Below are 23901 nucleotides of genomic sequence, written 5' to 3'. Positions count from 1 at the left end.
GGAAACACCTACAAAATTAGCATAAAACGTGTTTAATTGTCGTAAAAATCTAATCAGTTCCCTAGTGATCTGTTTTAGAGAGGGTAACATGCTGTCCACACTCTGTCCTGTCTATGTGAAAGTCCACGGTGCCAGGGCAACCAGTAATGGAGAGTAAATACGGCCTTTCAATATTCCCACATATCTACAATATAGACAAATGTTGAAGCTCTTTAATACACTCACTAATGATCCCATCTCTGTGATCATTGCATGGTGGAACTAATTTGACGTATACAACATTGACTTGCATTCCTCCAACACCAGGTTATCATTCAGAAATGCTTTAAATTACTTTGAAGTACGAAATAATATCTCCAGTTTAGTGACTTGTCTTTACTGAATTGAGTGCATCTCATCACAAACTAAACATTATAAATTTGACCTGTCCAAATATTGCCCAATCATTTTTCTCCCCAACCTTCTGCAGCGTCATGGTATCCAATAATACCTACTCCACAATAAATGTTTACCAAGGCTGTATTCAGGTTCTGTTAGAAGAATCAATCTACAGACCCTTCTGCAGACAGGCATGAACACAAGAGCTAATTAGCAGAGAAATGAGAGTCGATGTCCTCAATTAGGAGGCAGCCTTCACCTGGGTATAGCAGCAGAGAGTTCAGCTAACCTTGAAACAATCAGGTAGGTTAAAGGAAAATTCGACCAATGGGTGGTGTCATTCTTGCAGATGTCAGAAGGCAGTCATCACAGCTCCAAAACAACAATTCAGAAGTTGTGAAGGGTCACTGCTGCTTCTTTGAGGAACCTCCCTCTCTGTGTGCTGACTTCAATGGTGGCTGTTCAATGCTGCATAAAAGGAGAGCACACAAACTGCATACGTAAGGAGAGAAAACTTCATCTACATTTCCAGCAGCAGGATGCACAAGTGTGGGCATTTGCTTATATGGTAAGCTTCCCCAAAGTGCAGGCATCAGGGACATGCCTGTCTCCACAGAGACTTCCTAGGCTACCTTGTGTCAGCAATGTACAACTGTAGCCCGGAGGGTAAAAATGCCCCTCTTGCACAAAGACCAAATCTCTTGCAGGCTCTGTTCTTCATCACTTCCTCTCACCTTCTGGGTGTGCTCTCCCACCACTCCCTCCCATTATTGTAGCATCTATTCATTCAGTAGTAACATTCCCCTGTGGACGGAAGAGTACTTGTATTGTGGTGTGTCCCTTTAAGAGACACCAGCTACGCAACATACTGAGAGCCAAGAACTTGCAACATATCAGTATGGAATGCTGGACTGAAACTAACAATGCCAATTTCTGTGTGGCATCGCATGTTGGCATTTGACATCGCTTTCTACGAAGCTGGTAATTGAAGTTTGTTCTTTATAAGCCGTGTTAAAATAACCCACAATGCACAACCTTCCACCCTACATAACATCCTTACAGGGCCTGGCAGGGTAGATGTGGAGTTGACGATTCCTTGGACTAAGGAGTCTAGAACCGGTATCAAAATGAGGGCTGAGATGAGAAGAAATTTCTTCAGCCAGAGGGCACTGAATCTTTGGAATTCACTATCAAAGAGGGCTGTGGAGGTTCAGTTACTGAATACATTCAAGAAAAAGAAAGCACATTTTTAGATGTTAAGGGAATCAGGGGATACAAGGTTAATGCAGAAAAGTAGTACTGAGGTAAAAGATCAGCCGTCATCTCATTGAACGGCAGAGGAGCCATAAAGGACTGAATAGCCGACTCTTATTTCATTTGTTCACACTTTTTCTTGAAGTAAAATGGCATGGAGCAATTTCTAGGCCCACATGTCTAATGACTTGAACAATGAACAAGTGGTGTCATTGAAATAAAACAAATCAATCACATTAAGCCAAGTTGCCAAGACTGGATGAGCACTTGAAAGTCTATTAAAATAGCTGTTTTATTTTCAGCCTGTCATAGAACCATAGAAAACTACAGCACAGAAAACAGGCCATTCGGCCCTTCTAGTCTGTGCCGAAACATTATTCTGCTAGTCCCATTTACCTGCCCCCAGCCCATACCCCTCCAGACCTCTCTCGTCCATGTATCTATCCAAATTACTCTTAAAAGTTAAGACCGAGCCCGCATTTACCACATCAGATGGCAGCCCATTCCACACTCCCACCACACTTTGAGTGAAGAAGTTCCCTCTAATGTTCCCCCTAAACCTTTCCCCCTTCACCCTAAAGCCATGTCCTCTCGTACTTATCTCTCCTAATCTAGGTGGAAAGAGCCTACTTGCATTAACTCTGTCTATGCCCCTCATCATTTTGCAAACCTCTATCAAATCTCCCCTCATTCTTTTCCGCTCCAAGGAATAAAGTCCTAACATGCTCAATCTTTCCCTGTACCTCAACTCCTGAAGACCCGGCAACATTCTAGTAAATCTCTTCTGCACTCTTTCAATCTTACTGACATCCTTCCTGTAGTTCGGCGACCAGAACTGCACACAATATTCCAAATTTGGTCTCACCAATGACTTATACAACCTCACCAAAACATTCCAACTCCTATACTCAATACTTTGATTTATAAATGCCAGGATGCCAAAAGCCTTTTTAACAACCCTGTCTACTTGTGACTCTCAGGGAACTCCCAGATCCCTTTGTTCCTCCGCACTCCTCAGTGCCCTACCATTTACTGTGTATGTCCTACCTTGATTTGTCCTTCCAAAATGCAACACCTCACACTTGTCTGCATTAAATTCCATCTGCCATTTTCTGGCCCATTTTTCCATTTGGTCCAGATCCCTCTGCAAGCTTTGAAAGCCTTCCTCGCTGTCCACTACACCTCCAATCTTAGTGTCATCTGCAAATTTACTAATCCAATTTACTACATTATCTTCTAGATCATTGATATATACAACAAACAACAATGGCCCCAACACAGATCCCTGAGGCACACCACTAGTCACAGACCTCCAATCTGAGAAACAACCATCCATAACCACTCTCTGTCTTCTCCCACTCAGCCAAATATCTTGTCAGGCCCTGGGGATTTATCTACCTTTATTCGCTATAAAGCATCAAGTACCTCCTCCTTTTTAATCTCTATATGTTCCATGACACTAGTGCTTGTTTCCCTTCCTTCCATATCCACGATGCCAGTTTCCTGAGTAAATACTGATGCAAAAAAACTGTTTAAGACCTCCCCCATCTCCTGAGGCTCCACACATATACGACCACTCTGATCTTCTAGGGGACCAATTCTATCTCTTACTATCCTTTTGCTCTTAATATACCTGTAGAAACCCTTTGGGTTTACCTTCACATTATCTGCCAAAGCAGCTTCATGTCTTCTTTTTGCCTTCCTGATTTCCTTTTTTAGTATTTTCTTACATTTTCTATACTCTTCAAGTACCTCATCTGTTCCTTGTTGCCTATACCTGCTATACACCTCTCTCTTTTTCTTAACCAGCTCACCAATATCCCTTGAAAACCAAGGTTCCCTATGCTTGTTACCTTTGCCTTTAATCCTGACAGGAACATACAAACTCTGCACTCTCAAAATTTCGTCTTTGAAGGCTTTCCATTTACTGAGCACATCCTTGCCAGAAAATAACTTATCCCAATCCACCCTACCTAGATCCAATTTAGAACGTCCACTCGAAGACCAGACCTATCCTTATCCATAATTATCTTGAAATTAATTGCATTATGGTCACTGGATCCAAAATGCTCACCTACACATACTTCTGTCACCTGACCTGCCTGGTTCCTTAATAGGAGATCAAGTATTAAAATTATTAAAATTAAAGTCATATTAAAATTAAAGTGGATTTGCTATCCTAGATATAAGTGCTCTTTTTCTTTTGGATTGATATTGAGGGTCTACAATTCATCAAAAAAAATCAAGCTAGCATCTTCACTGTGTTTCTTAAAGAGAGTTTATTTGAAGTCATCTAGAGTGATGATTTAATACAATTCTTTCTGGTATCTTCTTGGCAGACCTTTTTTTGTAAAGAATTGAGAAGTGGATCAGATATGCAATTGAAAACAGTTTTTTTCTAGAATGAAATGCAGCCATTCTGATTGTTTTGCATCATTCAGAAACTTTGCGCATTTCCAGACCATCCATGTGTTCTTAATGTTGTTTCTGCACCAGGGGTGCATGGAATGACACTCTCTGTGCAAGGTTCCTTTTAGAGAACTGCAGAGGAACTTGAACTATGATACTGACACAAGAGAATGCTGGAATCTGGAGCAACACACAATATGCTGGAGGAACTCAGCGGGTCAGGCAGCATCTGTGGGAGGAAAGGAATTGTCAACATTTTAGGTCGAAACCCTGCATCAGGACTGATGGAACATTGGAATCATGTGATGATGTTTGGAGAGAGGGTAGGATGGGCAGGGATGGATACCTTTCCTGTACAATGAGATGACGGCTGATCTACCTCAGTACCACTTTTCTGCATTAACCCTGTATCTCCTGATTCCCCTAATATCTAAAATTCGACCTGAAACATCAACAATTCCTTTGCAGTTAGTGTAATGCTATTACAGCGCTAGCGACCCGGGTTCAATTCTGGCCACTGTCTGTGAGGAGCTTGTACGTTCTCCCCGTGTCTGCGTGGGTTTCCTCTAGATACTCTGGTTTCCTTCCACATTCCAAAGACGTACAGGTTAGGAAGTTGTGGGCATGCTATGTTGGCACCAGAAGCGTGACGACACTTGCGGGCTGCCCTCAGAAAACTCTACACAAAAGATGCATTTCACTGTGTGTTTCAATGTACATGTGACTAGTAACCTCATAGTGATTGTTTTTAACTACGATGCTATTGGGCACTGCGACAGCCTGGTCTATCCAGCACAGTGCCAGACTTGGAAGGCAGCCAGCTAAGTCAATTATTTACCTTCCAGCCCAGCCCAGCCCCACCAACCCCTGCAGTAGCATTCCCCAACTTCCATGCTGCCAACACCGCCTCACAGGCCCTAGTTCCTTTTCGCAGCCCCACATCCTGATCCCCGGTAGCCAGGCCCCAATCTTCTACCCATCCCTCCAAACATCATGACAAGATCCCAATGCTTCATTCACTCCCCAATCACATCCATTAATGCCAAGCTCACAAAGATCAGTGTTGAGCTCTGACACCTTCCAACCATTCCTCAGTGCTCAGTCAGAGCTGATGCCTGTTTGGCCATCCATTGATGCCAGGCTTGTGATACTGCACACGAATGAAACCTGCAGTCCAGGGGTGAGCTGTGGACAAAACGATTATCGGTGTCTCACTGTTATGCTCATCTTGTGCATCTTCATAGATGCAGTAGAATCTCTAGGCTATGATCATTGCTCAGCTCATGAAGAGAAATTATTCGTAAAACTCTCTAACGGTAATAATATAACTTAACTGAATTACAAAATTAAAGTTGGTTTGAATGTTATAGACAAATTAACTTACTGGCATCTGCATTTATATTCTTGCTTGTGAACTTTCCAATGCTCATCTTACTGGTGTTCTATGTACACCTTACAATTTACTCAAGGAAATAACAGTATATCAGGGATCTGTACAAACACATTGGCTAATAGTAACTCTGCGGGAAATGAAGCAGTGATTGCATTTATTCCTGATGAGTTGGAACAGAGGTCTGGCAGTATCTGTTATGCAATGTATAAATCATATTAAATGAACTTGCAATCAATTAAGTTTTCAAAATTATCATCCCACAGGAATGTGAATGGATAAGATTTCCTAAAGACTAATAACCTTACAACAGATTGAACTCAGTACAACGGAATCTTAATCTAACATGTTGAACTTAATAAATAACAGCATAAACAAGTATTGTTCCATTTTTGTTTTATTGAAAGACAATTCTAACAAAGCTAAAAGTGGAGAATGTGAAAAAATAACATATAAAAAATAGATTTTGCTTCAGCAGAACTCCTGGTAACAGAAAATCAAATCCAAGTGCTCTGTTGCTATAGCAGGACTGAATTCAACATGATAGAAGCCTGTGAATAGAAGGAAAATTTTATTAAGTTAGGCAATAAAAAGTTTTTCATTTTATGATTTTCAGTGCTTTAAAAATATAATTCAGGTTTAGTTTGCAAGAATTGATTATAAAACAGAGAAATTGAGAATAGTTTTCATTTACAACTAAATGTTAGCATCATGCTTGTAATATTCACGATCATTATTCCCTTCTTCTGTGTTGCAACTTTAATATAAAACCACATGCAACTTTACAACATGTGTTACTTTGGCACACTTGGTAAGGTCTCACCTCTGTAAGGGAAGCTAGCCTGGAATTTTGGTTGAGGTATAATTTGAGTATATCGTGGAGAACTTCGAATGGGCAGGGAGAAATTATTTCCAGTGGAGCAGAGTCTAAGCCTAGGAAAAACCTCCTGAAAGATTAGAGTCAAGCCTTTCAAGAATAGTATCAGTAAACACTTAAACAAAGAGAAGATGGTATAAGTTTGAAATGTGGTCTATAAATGGCAACCGATATTAGTTCAATTGTTAACTCAACAACGGCTTTTTCTCCACTGCCTTCTGGTTTTTGAACCGATCTGAAAAACCCTAACACTACTTCGGACTACATTTCTTTTTGTCTGTCTCAACTTGCAATTGTGTGGTTCTGTTTATTTCGTCGTGCAAGTTATGCATAATTTATGTTAAGTTGATGTTAACATGTTTGTAATGCACTGTGCTGCTGCTGCAAAAAGCTAATTTCCATGGCATTTATACCCTATGTATGCCCCTGACAATAAACTTGAACTTTAAAATTCAAGATTGAAATTTTTTTGTTAATCAAACGTATTAAAGCTTACAGTGCAAAGGCAGGTGCATTGAGCTAGGTCATACATTAGCCTTGATCTCAATGAATGATAAAACAGGCTCAAGTGACTGAATATTCTATTCTTGTTCCTCTATTCAAGCAATTACGAACATAATCTAGGCTGACATTTATACAACTGTGTCTTGGCATTTAACAGTCTAGCTTTTAATTAATGGTGGAAAGATTTTGGGTAGTCAGGAGAAATCCAAAAGCCTTCTATGAGTATGAGTAATTTGGATAGTAAATGGAGGGGTTGTGGGGAGGGCAATTGGGGAACCAGAAGGTAATCTGTGCATAGAGGTGAAGGGCAGGGCTGGTATATCAAATAAACTATTAAGGAGGATGATATTATCTATATCTCAGCATAACTGGAGGTAGTAAAGATAATGGGCGAGGTGATAATTGATATTAGAAAGCTGGAATTGCTGACCATCAGTAAGTAACCTGGTTTAGAAGAGATACATCCCACAATGCTGACGAGGGTGGGGGGGGGGGGGGGGGGGTCCAGAAGGGCTTGCCATGGTCAGTCAGTCATACAGGAGGTGCTAAACAGCTGAAGAATTATTCAAAAGTCATGCCAAGCAATACAGGTTGATAGTTTAATCCCAGTGATTGGGAAACTTTTAGGAATAGCCATTTGGAATTGTTTTAATTAATAAAGGAGACCCAGTACAGAAATGTGAAAGGCAAACTTTGCTTGATGCATCTTGTTTAATTTTTTGACAAGTTATCAGAAAAGAAAACGATGAAGAGAATGGAGTAGATGCTGCCTCTATGGATGTTCGGAAAGCCTGGACAAGTCCCACATTAAGGGGTGGTTAGCAGGATTAAGGTCTGTGGAAGATAGGGGTCACTGGCAGCATGGATGAAAAACTGGCTCAAGTACAAAGCAGGATCATGGTAAACAGTACATTGGACTGAAGAACAGTAGACAAAGGTGTTCCACAGGTGTGAGTGCTCAGAACACCACCTTTTGACACATATTCATGACTTGACTTTAGGTGTGGGGGATGAAATTACAAAAATTGCAGATGACACCAAATGTGGCAATGTGGTAAACAGTGAAGAGCAGGATAACAGACTGGAAGAGGACAATGGGTAGGCCGGATGAATGGCAGAAAAGTGGCAGGTGAAATTTAATACAAAATCTGAAGGATATAATAGGGATTAAGTTCTGAAGGGTGTGGAGGAACAGGGGCACGTGGCACAAGTTATGTTGAACCTCCATGAAAAACTGCTGGGCCACAAGGAGTACTGTGTCCAGTTCAGGTCACCACACTTGAGGAAGAATATGAAGATACAGATGGGCTTTGACATACTTGATTGGTTCTGGGGAAGAGACATTTCAGTTGCAAGGTTAGACAGGTGACTGGATGGTGGGGGACAGAAAGCAAGAAATCATAGGCCAGATAGCCCAACATCTGTCATTGGAAAATGCTGGAAGCCATAAGGAAGAAAACCATAATAGTATTAAGCAAAGTCAGCTTGATTTTATGGTTCTAAATTGAGGGAAGAGCTGATTTCAATAACGTAAGAGAGGACCTGCAAAAGTGGATTGGGAGCAGATGCTTGTGGGTAAAACAACATCTGATAAGTAGGGGTCTTTTAAAAGCAATGTAGTAAGAGTTTAAGGTCAGCATGTTCCTGCGACGATAGAAAGCTAAAATGGCAAGATTAGTAAACCTTGGTTGATAAAGGATATTGAAGGTTTGATCAAGAAAAAAATGACAGCATATGGCAAGTGTAGGTAAATGCAACCGTGTGCGTCCTTGTGGAATATGGGGGGTGTAGGAGAGAACTTAAAAAAGAAATTAGAAAGGTGAAAAGGGTCCATAAAACAACCTTGGCAAGTAAGAGTAATGAGAAATATTAGGAGTGAGAGGGTAGCCAGGGGAAGAATGGGCCCCACTAGGGACCAAAGAGGTCATCAATGTGTGGGGCTGGGCAATGTGGGTGATGTCCTAAATGAATAGTTCTCACCTGTATTCACCAAGGAGAAGGACTTTGAATACAGTAAATTCAGGGAGAGGCACACTGATATTCTAGAACATTTCAGTTTTAAGATGGAGGTTTTAGATGTCTTGGATAAATCCCTGGGGCCTGATGAGATTTATCCAAGGAAATGAAATTCAACCCTTCAGTGGTATTAAAAGCTGGTTTTTATCTGAGAGAACTGCACCAGAGGTCATTCAGACCAGTGGTTGACATTATTTGGAAGTCAGAAATAAAGTGCTCAGATTTGCAAATTTCTGACATAAGAACGAAAGGCGTTAACTCACACAGAGATTTATTAATGCACCATTAACAAGGTTTTCCTCTGTGCAATGCCCTTCTTTGGGTTGCACTGATCCAATGCCAGTCCTGCCCTTTTTTGAATCGTGTTTCATCAACGTGAAGTGAGTAAAAGGGATGTTAAACAAGTTCATGAAAAGATTTCAAAATCTGGAAACTACAGTTGCCAGAAAAATGCTGGAAATGCTCAGCAAGTCTGTCCATCTGTGGGAAGGGAAACAGAGTTCTGACAAAGGGTCTTTGACATGAAACATTTGCTCTGTCTCTCGTTTCACAGATGCCACCTGACCTGATGAATATTTCCAGCATTTTCTATTTTTATAATGAAAAGATTCAGAAATTGAGCGCAAATACCATTTTGAGAGGGAACCACAATTTATAACGAACATACAATTTAATATGAAGAATTAGATAAAACAAGAATCATAAACTAAATTGTTTGAAAATTTTTGTTAGAAAAGTTCTCGGCGAAATTAGAAATGTGTTTAGTCTCCAGCAATGGACTATGATAAGACAAGGATATGTCAGGGCCACTTGCAAGAGATACTGCACTGATTGTGTACGTCCACTTGTACATCCCCCCCCCTCATGAATTTTCATTCCTGCCTTCACATATTCCTGTCCTGCTTTTTCACTTGCTTCCAACTGCCACCACTACTCTGGGACAAACTCAGTATCTGTGAAAAAGTTTTTCTTGCTTTGCAGAAACCACTTCCCATTTTTGTTACTATCCTGCTTAGCTGATTTTATATTTGGTCTCCATTTATTTGTCCATTCAGCTGGAGTCATGCTCTGCAGGCTACTCTGTGTTCAAATACAGCCACCCTATAAACTTCACTTCACATTTTGTGAGTTGGTGCAGTAAAGAGCAAGTGACAAAGAGAATATTTTACAAAATATATGGAATTAAAAGTTTCATTCCTCTGGAATTGCTCATTGATCTGTCCAGATGATGTGGATGTGGTGTACATGGATTTTAGTAAGGCGTTTGATAAGGTTCCTCATGGAAGGCTCATTCAGAAAGTCAGGAGGCATGGGATCCAGGGAAACTTGGCTGTGTGGATTCAGAATTGGCTCACCAACAGAAGACAGAGGGTGGTGGTAGATGGTGGAGGTAGATGGTGGAGGTTGGTGACCAGTGGTGTTCCGCAGGGGTCTGTTCTGGGACCCCTGCTCTTTGTCATTTTTATAAATGACTTGGATGAGGATGTGGAAGGGTGGGTTAGTAAGTTTGCTGATGATACAAAGGTTGGTGGTGTTGTGGATAGTGTAGGAGGTTGCTGTAGATTACAACAGGATATTGATAGAATGCACAGCTGGGCTGAGAAGTGGCAGATGGAGTTCAACCCGGAAAAGTGTGAAGTGCTTCACTTCGGGAGATCGAATTTGAAGGCAGAATACAAGGTTAATGGCAGGACTCTTAGCAGTGTGGAGGAACAGAGGGATCTTGGGGTCCACGTCCATAGATCCCTCAAGGTTGTCACACATGTCGATAGGGTTGTTAAGAAGACGTGTGGTGTGTTGGCCTTCATTAGTCAGGGTATTGAGTTCAAGAGCTGCGAAGTCATGTTGCAGCTCTATAGAACTCTGGTTACACCACACTTGGAGTATTGTGTTCAGTTCTGGTCGCCTCATTATAGGAAGGATGTGGAAGCTTTAGAGAGGGTGCAGAGGAGATTTACCAGGATGCTGCCTGGATTGGAGAGCATGTCTTATGAGGATAGGTTGAGTGAGTAAGGGTTTTTCTCTTTGGAGAGAAGGAGGATGAGAGGTGACTTGATAGAGGTGAACAAGATAATAAGAGGCATAGATCGAGTGGACAATCAGAGACTTTTTCCCAGGGCGAAAATAGCTCACACAAGGGGGCATAACTTTAAGGTGACTGGAGGAAGGTATAAGGGGGATGTCAGGGGTAAGTTTTTTTACACAGAGAGTGGTGGGTGCGTGGAATGCACTGCCGGCAGAGGTTGTGGGGGCAGATACATTAGAGACATTTAAGAGACTCTTAGACAGACAAATGAATGATAGAGAAATGGGGGCTACTGTATGTGGGAGGGAAGGGTTAGATAGATCTTAGAGCAGGATAAAATATTGGCACAACATTGTGGGCCGAAGGACCTGAACTGTGCTGTAATGTTCTATATTCTATGACTATTATAGCATCAAGCCATTTGTCACTTAGCAGAGCATATAGGAAGCACAGTTTGTGACAGAGTTATAATCTGTGAGCAATTTCACAGAGGTCTCTGCTAATTTTATTTAAGGAAGATGTCTAATTGGTCAGGAATGCATCAAGCCTAACGATGGAAGAAGTCAACTTCCAATATTAACACAGCTTGTGAAGGAATGAGGGACAGAAGGACAAGGTTGAGAGAGATTTTAAAGTTACACACAGATTCCAGATGTCACACTCTGCCATGGCTGTAAAGAATCTGTTTCTAGATTCAAAAGATCTAAATCAGTCCAAAGTTTCATAAAATTGTCCTGTATTCTGGGTTAAATTATACTTTTACAGGTCCATGTAGAAAAAAAGAAATAACAAATCAAAATTCATATTGCTCTTCTCATATGTGGAGGCTGTCATTCTTAAAGGGTAAAAGAAACGCATTGAAAATTGTCAATAAAATGTAAACCACTCTGCTGTAAAGCACAATCACCTAAATTAATTTAAAAATCTTTAACCCTGTATTAGAATAGGTGGGAAGTCTAAAATGCAACTACAAATCAATCTGGCACAGTAATTGATTTCTTATCGCCAAAAATAGCACCTTTCACATTTGGGAAAAAAAAATCAAATTGAGGCAAAGACATCATTACCTTTCAGCGTGGCTGAAAGATGATGAACACACGTTCATTGTTATTTTAGGACTGTATACAACATTATTAGTTGCAATCTGTTTCAGTAGTATCAGCAAAACTACCTAAATTACATGGAATAAACTCATCCGTAGAGAGTTCAGTTCATCCAACTACCAAGAGGACTGCCTACAATTTTATTTGGAAAAAGTCAAGAATATTCAAATTCTCTACAGTCTATACATTTTGTGGAAGTTTTTTTCATAACGGATCCCTCTGTTGTGTTCACTGGTTCAGTCCCCACATCAGTCTCAATGGTGCCCTCTTCTGGAGTTTTCTGATACTGACTTAGCAACGCTGCTGCACAAATCTACTCTCAATTCTGAGCCCCGCATTGCCTCCTTCAAATGACAGCCTTCGGCAGCGCTGTGCACAATGTTTACCCTTTGCAAATACTTGTAACACATGTACTCACTACATTCTATATCGAGATGCATGCCCAATATTCCCAGCCCCTGCTTTCAGCTGCATTCCTGGGAGCTGGGGGTCAGAAAGATGGGAATGTGTGGCAGGAGGTGGGGATCAAGAATGGGGCTGGGTCTGTGGAGCTGGAGACTGGAACTTTGCTGGGAGTGGGTGCAGGAGAATGGGTGAAGAGGCTGAGAAGAGGGGAGGAAGGCAGCAGCCAAGGGCTCCTGAGCCTGAATTTATCTGCATGTACTGGAGAGAATGTGGAACCTGCCAAACGGCACCTACACATGTGGAACCTGCCAAATTTGGTGTGTGTGTTACTTCTCATGCAGCAGAGCCTAGTTTTCAATTGTCTCTGGTTTTCCTTGCAACGAACTAAGACCTTGCTGTGAAGTCCACGGTGTGCAATAGCTACCCCACATTAAAAAAGAACTAAGTACAGGCAACTTCCATTCCACAATATCAAGTTTGGATGTAGGATGTCAGGACCCTCACAGACAATCCCAAGAGTGAAAGATCTGAATACTGCTCTGCTTCTGAATGCTGGACAGCACAGTGGTGCAGCTGATAGAGCCACTGTCTCACAGTAAGAGTGAGCTGGGTTCAATCCTCATCTCTGGTACCATCTGTGTGGAGTTCGCACGTTCTTCCTGTGACTGCATGGGTTTCCTCCAGATGCTCCAGTTACCTCCTATATCCTAAAGCCATGCCGGTTGGTAGGCTAATTCTCAGTTGTACTTAGCCCCCAGTACGTAGGTAGTGGTAGAATTTGGTGATAGTTAATGAAAACGTGAGAAGAATAACAAAAGGGAATAACCTTAGATTAGTGTAAATGGATGGTTGATGGTTGGCATAATCTCGGTGGGTTGAAGGGTCTGTTTCTGTATCTCTTTAGACACTGCTATCAGGTTTGGGAACTCGGATGCTTTGACATTGATATCGCTGCCCTGAGTGACATTTGACAGGCAGGTGATGGCCAGTTTAAAGAACAGGGCAGTGGATACATCCTCTTCTGGAGGGGCCAGCCAGAAGAATGTTGTCTTCCAGGACTGAGCTTCATAGAGACATACAGCACAGAAACAGGTCCTTCGACCCAACTGATCCATCCCAAGATTCCCATCTAATCTAGTCCCATTTGTCTGTGCTTGGCCCATATTCCTCTAAACCTTTCCTATCCATGTACCTGTCCAAGTAACTTTTAAATGTTGTTAATATACCTGCCTCAACCACTTCCTCTGGCAGCTCATTCCATATACTGACCATCCTCTGGGTGAAGAAGTTGCCCCCTCTTTAAGATTCTTATTAAATCTCTCCTCTCTCACCTTAAACCTAGGCCCTCTAGTTCTTGATTCCCCAACCCTGGAAAAAAGACTGTGAATTCACCCTATCCATGCCCCTCATGATCTTATACACCTCCATAAGATCATTCCTCATTCTCCTACACTCGAATAAAAAAGTCCCAACCTGCTCAACCTCCCTTCATAATTCAGTCCCTCAAGTCTGGACAACATCCTGGTAAATCTCTTCTGCATTCTTTCCAGCTTAATGGCATCTTTCCTACAGCAGAGTGACCAAAACTGAACACAATATCCCAAATGTGGCCTCACTAACATCTTGGACAACTGCAATATAACGTCCTAACTTCTATACTCAATGCCCTGGCTGATGAAGGCCAGTGTGCCAAAAGCCTACTTCATCTACTTGTCTACCTATATTATCAAAAATGGGCTAGGCCACTGTCTCATTAACTCCCTTTGTGAAATCTGTGAATGCCTTATTATCCTTTGGCTCACTCTAATGTGGAATCAATGATCATCAGTGCATATGCCCCAATCTTAGAAGTTTTGGATGAGACCAAAGGAAGACTTCTAAACCCATGGAAAAAATCCTGGTCTGCATTGCGGGGGAAACAAACTGATCCTCCAAGCAATGTCAGTGCTAGGTGGGAGGAGAAGCAACCCTCTGGCAAGGTGTGGTTGGCAAAGGAGGAGTAGGATAGGCTCTCTCCAACAGGGTCCTACTCTATTCTGCCCTGAGTGTGGAGCATAGTCTTATCATAATTAACACCCTGTCTTGTCAGTGGGATTAACACAAGAATTTATGGCAACACCCTCCGTGGCAACTGTTGGATTATATCAGAGTCCTGTGAGGGACAGCGAAGATGTCCACATCATCCGCACCGTGACCAGGTACTGATGACCGCTGGACTGACCTCCTCTTCATTTGTCATCTTAAGTAAATCAACATCAAAGCTTTCTAGGTCATCACAATGGTGTTTCTTCTGAGATAATGCCTCACAGAAAACCTGTCCACTCCCAGCCTAAAAGAAGGAGAGTGCCCACAGTTTATGGGCTGCCTAGAAGTCCACCATCATTGGCACCTGTGAAGAGAGCCTCGGTTTTTCTACCAAGAAGAACGAGGACTTGTTTGGTGAGAATGATCAGGAAAGTGAGGAGCTAATACAATCATAAGCTGTTCCCAAACTGGAAATTCCAACAATCCCAATGGGAAAAGGAACAGCTCTACATGCACCAGAATGAAAAGTCCAACAGAAAACCTGTGAACTAAAGGATTGATAGAGGTAGTGCGGGTAGTTCAGCAAGATGTGAACATTCAGTAATGTTCACTTTATTTTTGAAATTTTTGTAATTAATCTCTCCAAACTACGTGATGATCTTGGTCACCTAATCTCTGAGTTTTTTTTAAATACCATCTTTGTCAATGGAGATGATGGTAACCAAAATTCCATGCCAGGCACACCACCACCCACATTTTGCAGGTTCTTTACCAAGGCTGCTCCTAAGACTTTCAGGATCTTTATTTCCCTTCTAGACTTCCATCATCCATGACAACATTAAATAAACTGGTGTGCAGATACATTTTGGAACCATTAGGAAGTATCTTGCTATTCTTCCAAACCTTAAATGAGATGTTTCTGACCAGAATCTTCTCTAGCAGATTCTCAGTCCTTCCAAAAATTCCAGGATTTCAATAAATCCCATGCTGCTTTAAAAGATTCTCTGTGCTAGATTTTATACCAATGCCAAAACTGCTACACAGTTTGATAGAGATTTAAAAAAAGCACCAGGGAATGCTGCCAGCAAAGAGCAATATCTATTGTTATGCTTACAGTTCCTCCAGACCAGTACTAGGTCATACTTTAGTAAGCTTCATTTACAAGGTTGCTAAATTATCATCTCAAAACCAAAGTGACAGTCACTCAGGAAGCAGCATTTTAGCACGCTCCCACTACAAAACAAGGATCATCATTTCTGATTGTGCTCAATCTCCTTTCACTAACATTCTTTCTTTACTGGAATAAGTTACAGGAATCTGACAAGCTGGAAGTAAAATTGAAATCACAATTGTCACACTCTCAAGAAGTCTGTTCCACACAAGAAAGCTATTTAGGTCTATCATGAACCCTCAAAGAGCCTTGATCAAAATCAAACACAGAAAATGCTAGGGATACTCATCATGTCAGGCAGCATCCATGGAGATGAGAGAGAGAGAGTGACAGCCAATACCGATACCAAGAGAGTGAAAGGTAATAATTTACATTAATGATCCTTTCTCAGAACTGGAAAACTGAGAAGAGATGAGTTGCAGTGAGGGGGAGGGATGGGGGTCAACAATGGGGATATCTATGATAACGTAGAGACCAAGGTGACACAATTACTTTCAGTGGCACCTGAGAGGGAAATAAATACTACTTAATCAAGGTCAATCTGCCTAGAGGAGCATAGAATAAGAGTGACTCTGACCTTCCAGTTTCCTGATACTTTACATCTCCATCTCACTCCCACCTTCACTTGCCGGTCTTTGCTTGTCCCAACAAAGCCCAACGTAAGCTCAAGAAACAGCATCTCATCTTCCATGTAGGTGCACCACAACACTTGGGGGCTCAAGATTGAATTCAATAATTTCAGATAACCAACCTTTCCTGTTTGTGTCAGAGTCAGTCAGCTGTGATGCAAGGTCATCCATGTGTAACAGTCACTTAGTTTTTCTCTCTCCACAGCTGCTATCTAATCTGCTGAGCATTTCCTGCACTCTCTTTTATTTCAACTTTCCAGTAACTGCTCAGTTCTGCTTTTCAAAACTGCAGCATGTATTTTCCCCGCTCTCACTGCCCTCATTCATCTTCTTCTGTCAATCATAACTGTCATCTGAGAGAGGGAAATTATTGGTCTCTACACTGTCACAGTCATTCCCTTTGTTCTCTCCACCCATTTCCCTCTCTGCAACTTAATATGTGTTGGTGAAGGGTCACTGTAACAAGACATTAGCTCTTGTTTCTTCCTCCACAGATGTTGCCTGAACTGTTGAGGATCCCCAATATTTTCTGTTTTTATTTCAGCTTTTCAGCATCTGGAGTTTTAAAAAAAAATTACTTCTTAATTACCTTTAAAATTAACAAGGTGGAAGTCTCTTGTTAAAGTACTTACATGTACAATTATCTTCTTTCATTTTCATCCTTTCACCACTGTGCTGTCTGATTTTCATTTCTAAAATGGGAATCATACTATTCATTTAACATGCATTTTAACTTCATTAAATTTATTTTAGAATGTTAATCTAATTCTTGTGTTTTAGCACATGCTCAGAAATTCCAAATAATGTCTAAATTCTCTGCAATGATGAACTCTTAAATGGCCAGAATTGGTTCAAGTGCTTTCAATAGTTGAGTGTCAGCAATTTATTTCTTATAAGGCAATGATCTCAAAGCTGATCTTTGAATTATTTTATCAATGTGATTACTTAGAACCTAGTTACATCTCCTTAGCACTCTAAGATAGATTCTGTGTGCTCCTCCCCAACCCCATTTTAATATTACCAGCATTGATCAAGATTTTCAGGATTAGAGAATTTTTTTTATTTGAAGAAATAACCTTTTAACATTGGTGGAAGAGTTCAAGCCACAGAGATACAACCTTTAAATAAGAGCCAAGTGACATTAAGTGACCATTTCACACAAAGGTTGCTACACCTATCAGACAGTGAATGCTCAATTAATAATTGTGAACTGAGGTTAACAGAATTCTGCTATCCAATGGTATTAGGTGATGAGGAGCCAAGGTGTGGATGGAGTTAAGATATGATTCGTGTCATGAATTCATTAGATGGCCCAACATGTTTGAAGAATTGAAACTCAAGGGGCTGTAGAAGCAACAATTGCTTCTCTCCTACTCCTCTAACAAAACAGAACAGTTTTATCACTGTTAGTGTGTTACAATTACTGGGAGGGAATTAACAAGAAGCTACCTATCTGTTAGTTATTCTTAAATATATCAAGGCCATGAGATAGTAATCAGTTATTAATGAGCGCAGTTGTGTTTGCACCAGAAAATCTATTGGTCATCTTACTCCAGAATCAACTAAAGCTTATTCAAGACTGAATACTAATATAGAAATCCACTGCACTGGCCGAGTTTCAAACCAGCACAATGAGCTAAACCAAACTGTGCACCTCATCCATACAGTTGTACAGCACAGAAACAGGTCCTTCAGCCCATTGTGCCCATGGTGAACTTCTTGATCATCTACACTCATCCTGTTTCCCTGCATTAGGTCCGCATGCTTTTTTTGCCTTGCCAATTTAAGTGGCTGTCTAAACACCTCTTAAAAGTAGTAATTATATCTGACTCTACACCTCCTCTAGCAGCGAGCTCCAGATATCAGCCAAGCTCTGTGTAAAAATACTTTCCCTTCATATCCCCATTAAAACTCCTTCCTCTCCTTAAACCTATGTCCTCTTGTTTTTGATTACCTGGTCATGGGGAAAAGATTCTGATTATCCTCATCTTATGCATCTTATAATTTTATATACCCCTATCAGGTCACCCCTCAGCATTCTTCATTCCAGGAAAAACAAGCCCAGCAAATCCAATCTCTCTCCTTAACCAAAGTCCTCGAATCCAGGCAATATCCTAGTGAATCGCTGCACTCTCTCCACACCAACCATATCCTTCCTATGATGTGCAGACCAGAACTACACATAATACTCCAAGTGCAGTCTAACAAGTGTTTTGTAGAATTGCAACATAACATCCTGATCTACCAAGGCAAGCACCACCCTATCTATCTGTGTCGCACTTTCAAAGAACTATGGATTCCAAGGTGTACATGGGCACAGTGGAAACCCCAAAGTCCCTCTCTTCATCAACAATACCCTACCATTTAGTGTATACACCCTACCCCTATTTGACTTGCTGAGGAATTGAGAGATTTAGCAGGTTGATGCCTGGGATGGAGCAGTTCAGTTATGAGGAAATGAGAAGCTAGGTCTGTTCTCCCTCGAGCAGAGGAGGTAAGGAGGGGTAAGATAGATTGAAGGAAACATTTCCCCCAGCAGACGGCAGTGTGCAGGCGCAGGAGGCGGCAGCAGCGGTGAGAGAGCAGAGAGTCAACTGACCCAGCGAGTTTTCTTTCTCTCTCCTTGATTGGATTCTTTAACCATAAAAGAGAGGTCAGGTGTAGTGAAGCGGCCATCGTTGGAGCAGCTATCGTTGGAGTGGGCCAGAGTCAGAATGGGAAATTAGAGGCTTTGACTCAAGAGGCTTCGATGAGAAGAGGCCGAGGCAAACGAACAGATAATAAGGGCAAGATTGTCCTTTGATTGCTGCTGCTTTGGTCTCAGATTCCCGTGTAAGCAGGATGGCAGATATGGCAGTGGAATGTTTCTCCTGTAGGATGTGGGAATTCATGGAACTTGATGCTCTCCCTGATGACCACACCTGCGGGAAGTGCAGCCAACTTCAGCCCCTGAAAGACCGGATTAAGGAGCTGTTGTTGGATGAACTGAGGATCATCCGGGATGCTGAGCGAATCATAGACAGGACTTTCAAGCAGGTGGTTACACCCAGAGGGCAGGATTCAGGTAGTGGATAGGTGAGCACCGAGAGAGGTAGGGGAGAAAAAGAAGTCAGTGCAGGGTTCCCCTGTGGCCATTCCTCTCAGCAACAAGTATACCCTTTGCATACTGCTGAGGGGGATGACCTATCTGGGCAAGGCATCAGCAGCCAGGCCAGTAGCACTGTGGTCGGCTCTGAGGCTCAGAAGGGAAGGGTGAAGTCAGGCAGACTGATAGTCATAGGGAACTCGATTGTTAGGGGTAGAGAGAGGAGATTTTGCAACCGCAACAGAGACGCCAGGATGGTGTGTTGCCTCCCGGGTGCTAGGGTCCTGGATGTCTTGGAACGGTTGCAGAATATTCTGAAGGGAGAGGGTGAGCAGCCAGAGGTCATGGTGCATATTGGTACCAACGACATAGGCAGGAGAGGGGTAGAGGTCCTCCGCAATGAGCATAGGGAGTTAGGAAGGAGGCTGAAGAGCAGGACCTCCAAGGTAGTAATCTCCGGATTACTCCCAGTGCCATGAGCTAGTGAAGGAACGAACAGGATGATAGCACAGACAAATGAGTGGCTGGGGAGATGGTGCAGGGGGCAGGGTTTCAAGTTCTTGGATCATTGGAACCTTTTCTGGGGAAGGGGTGACCTGCACAAGAGGGATGGGTTGCACCTGAACTGGAGGGGAACCAATATCCTGGCAGGGAGGTTTGCTAATGCTACTGGGGAAGGTTTAAACTATGTAGCTTCGCAGGGGGCTGAGAACCAGAACAACAGGTCAGTAAGTGAGGGAACAGGCAGGAGGGCTGATGTCAGGGAATGCAGTATTAGGCAGATTCCTAATTACAGATGTGATGAGACGAATGGTTTGAAGTGTTTGTACTTTAATGCTGGGAGTATTATGGGCAAGAGTGATGAACTTAGAGCAGGGATCAGTACATGGAACTATGATGCTGTGGCCATTACAGAAACTTGGTTGAGGGAGGGACAGGAATGGGTGATTGATGTACCAGGGTTTCAAAGTTTTAGGAAGAATAGAGAGGGGGGTAAAAGAGGTGGAGGAGTTGCAATGCTAATTAGATAATATATCAGCTGCACTCCGGGAGACATAATGGAGGCTTGGACACAGTCTATATGGGTAGAACTTAGGAATAGGAAGGGTGCAATGACTCTCTTAGGGGTGTACTATAGACCTCCCAACAGCCACCGGGACATTGAGGAACGGATATGCAAACAGATTCGGGAAATTACAGGGTTGTGGTCATGGGAGATTTCAAATTCTCGAATATGGATTGGGACCGTTTCAGTGAAAGGGGGTTAGATGGGGCAGAATTTGTTAGCTGTATGCAGGAGGGGTTCTTAAATCAATATGTTGACAGTCCAACAAGGGGAGGCTATTCTGGACCTGGTGTTGGGTAATGAGCCTGGCCAGGTGACTCACCTGTCAGCGGGAGAGCAATTGGGGAACAGTGACCGCAGTTCATTAATTTTCAGGATAGCTATAGATAAGGATAGGTATGGGGCTAGTGGAAGATTTTTAAATTGGAGCAGGGCTAATTATGAAGGCATATGGCAGGAACAAGGTAGAGTAAACTGGGAACACCTTTTTGCTGGCAAGTCTACGTCGAACATGTGGAAAGTGTTTAAGGATGGAAAAGATGGATGTTGTAGAAGGATCATCTCTAGAGTCCGTATGGGTGGAATTAAGGAACAAGAAAGGAGCAGTTACTCTACTAGGAGTATTCTAATAGGCCCCCCGGTAGCAGTAGAGATATAGAGGAGCAGATTGGCAGGTAGTGTTTGGAGAAAAGCAAAAATAACAGGGTTGTTATAATGGGAGACTTCAACTTCCCAAATATAGACTGGAACCTGCTTAGTGCCAAAGGTTTAGATGGGACGGAATTTGTTAAATGTGTCCAGGAGGGATTCTTGACGCAGTATGTCGACAGGCCGACTAGAGGGAATGCCGTGCTAGATCTAGTTTTAGGAAATGAACCAAGACAGGTGAAGGATCTATTGGTGGGTGAGCATTTGGGGGACAGTGACCATTGCTCCATAACCTTTAAAATTGTCATGGACAGGGACAGGTGCAGAGAGGACAAGAGGATTTTTAATTGGGGGAAGGGTGAACTATGAGGTTATAAGGAGAGAACTTGGGAGTGTAAATTGGGATGTCCTTTTTGAAGGAAAATGTACCATGGAGATGTGGTCGATGTTCAGGGATCTTATGCAGGATGTTAGGGATAAATATGTCCCGGTGAGGCAGAGAAGGAATGGCAGGGTGAAGGAACCGTGGGTGACGAGAGAGGTGGAACGACTTGTTAGGGAGAAGAAGGTAGCGTACATGAGGTATAAGCAGCAAGGTTCAGACAGGGCCCGTGAGGAATATAGGGTAGCGAGGAAGGAACTTAAGAAAGGGCTGAGGAGAGCTAGAAGGGGACATGAAAAGGCGTTGGCTAGTAGGGTTAAGGAAAATCCCAAGGCCTTTTTCAAGTACGTGAAGGATAGGAGGATGGCTAGGGTAAAGGTAGGTCCAATTAAGGACAAAGGTGGGAGAATTTGCTTGGAGGCAGCGGAAGTGGGAGAATTCTCAATGAGTACTTCTCTTCGGTATTCACCAGGGAGAGGGGTCTTGATGACGCGGAAGGGAGTGCTGGTAGGGGTAATGTTCTCGAGGTTGTAGATATCAAGAGAGAGGATGTGTTGAAGTTGTTAAATAATATTAAGACAGATAAATCTCCGGGGCCTGATGGGATTTTCCCTAGGCTGCTTTGAGAGGCTAGGGAGGAGATTGTTGAACTGCTGGTAAGGATCTTTGAGTCCTCGTTGTCCACGGGGATGGTGCCGGAGGATTGGAGGGTTGCGAATGTTGTCCCCTTGTTCAAAAAAAGTAATAGGGATAGGCCAGGGAATTATAGACCGGTGAGCCTTACGTCTGTGGTGGGTAAGCTGTTAGAAAGGATTCTAAGGGATAGGATTTATGAACACCTAAAGAATCATGGACTGATTAGGGACAGCCAGCATGGCTTTGTGAAGGGAAGATCTTGCCTCACAAGCCTGATAGAGTTCTTTGAGGAGGTGACCAGGAAGATTGATGAGGGCAGTATGGTGGATGTGGTTTACATGGATTTTAGTAAGGCGTTTGATAAGGTTCCTCATGGTAGGCTTCTTCAGAAGGTCAGAGGCCAAGGGATCCAGGGAAGCTTGGCTGAGTGGATTAGGAATTGGCTTGCATGTAGAAAGCAGAGGGTTGTGGTGGAAGGAGTGCTCTCGGATTGGAAGGCAGTGACTAGTGGTGTCCCGCAGGGATCGGTTCTGGGACCTCTACTTTTTGTGATATTTATAGATGACTTAGATGAGGAGGTGGAGGGCTGGGTTAGTAAGTTTGCGGACGACACTAAGATAGGCAGTGTTGCGGATAGTGTGGAGGGCTGTTGGAGCTTACAGAGGGATATTGATAGGATGCAGAGCTGGGCTGACAAGAGGCAGATGGAGTTCAATCCGGAGAAGTGTGAGGTGGTACACTTTGGAAAGACAAACTCCAGGGCAGAGTACTGGGTAAATGGCAAGGTACTTGGCAGTGTGGAGGAGCAGAGGGATCTGGGGGTTCATATTCACAGATCATTGAAAGTTGCCTCACAGGTGGAAAGAGCAGTTAAGAAGGCCAATGGAATGTTGGCTTTCATAAATCGCGGGATTGAGTTTAAGACCCGCGAGGTGATGATGCAGCTCTACAAAACTCTAGTTAGGCCACACTTAGAACACTGTGTTCAGTTCTGGTCGCCTCTTTATAGGAAGGATGTGGAGGCGTTGGAGAGGGTGCAGAGGAGATTTACCAGGATGCTGCCTGGATTAGAGAGTATTGAATATGAGGAGAGGCTTAAGGTGCTAGGGCTTTATTCACTGGAAAGGAGGAGGATGAGAGGAGACATGATAGAGGTATATAAAATATTGAGAGGAATAGATAGAGTAGATAGTCAGCGCCTCCTTCCCAGGGCACCAATGCTCAAGACGAGACGGCATGGCTTTAAGGTTATGGTTGGGAGGTTCAGGGGAGATGTCAGGGGGAGGTTTTTCACCCAGAGAGTGGTTGGTGCATGGAATGCACTGCCTGGGGTGGTGGTGGAGGCAGATACATTGGACAGGTCAAGAGCTTGTTGGATAGGCATATGGAGGAGTGTGGGATGGTGGGATACGTGGGAGGAAGGAGTTAGGTAGTGTGAGGGTGGTTTGATGGACGGCACAACATGGTGGGCCGAAGGGCCTGTTTTGTGCTGTATGGTTCTATGGTTCTATGGATCAAATACATAGGGTACAGGACAGGTATGTCCCAATTAGAAGGAAGGACATGAATGGGAAAATAAGGAAACCTTGCATGTCCAGAGAAGTGATGAACTTAGTCAAGAAGAAAAAGGACAAGTATGTAGAGCTTCAGAAGTTAGGATCAGACAGAGAATGTGAGGACTATAAAGAAGCTAGAAGTGAACACAAGAAAGGAATTAGGAAAGCCAGGCGGGGCCATGAAAAGTCCTTAACAAGTACGACTAAGGAGAATCCAAAGGCATTCTATACCTACGTAAGGAATAAGAGGATAACGAGGGAAAGGGTAGGATCACTTAAGGATAAAGAAGGGAACCTACGTTTGGATGCAGAGGATGTGGGTGAGGTTCTGAATGAGTATT

General features: G+C 42.7%; 1 protein-coding gene across 4 annotated transcripts in view; it reads right to left on the bottom strand.

Annotated features, from left to right (window-relative positions):
• Nucleotides 1-23901, bottom strand: part of rnf130 (ring finger protein 130) — a 148017-nt gene that overhangs the window by 13691 nt on the left and 110425 nt on the right. Inside the window, exons 8-9 of one of the 4 annotated variants that reach the window (XM_052015210.1) lie at nucleotides 16820-16879; nucleotides 5835-5982 (exon numbers count right to left, since the gene is read on the bottom strand). The exons of 1 other annotated variant lie outside the window; for it this stretch is intronic. In XM_052015210.1, coding sequence (XP_051871170.1) covers nucleotides 16852-16879 — 28 coding nt within the window. In that variant the 3' untranslated portion in view covers nucleotides 5835-5982; nucleotides 16820-16851. Of the gene's footprint in view, nucleotides 1-5818; nucleotides 5983-16819; nucleotides 16880-23901 lie in introns of those variants that run through there. 2 more of the 4 variants (XM_052015216.1, XM_052015211.1) reach the window with 2 other exon arrangements.

The sequence above is a fragment of the Pristis pectinata genome, chromosome 4, assembly GCF_009764475.1.
Source record: "Pristis pectinata isolate sPriPec2 chromosome 4, sPriPec2.1.pri, whole genome shotgun sequence".
In the NCBI taxonomy this organism is placed as follows: Eukaryota; Metazoa; Chordata; class Chondrichthyes; order Rhinopristiformes; family Pristidae; genus Pristis; species Pristis pectinata.
The sequence above is the reverse complement of the archived record's forward strand: the minus strand, read 5'-3'. Positions and strand labels throughout refer to the sequence as shown.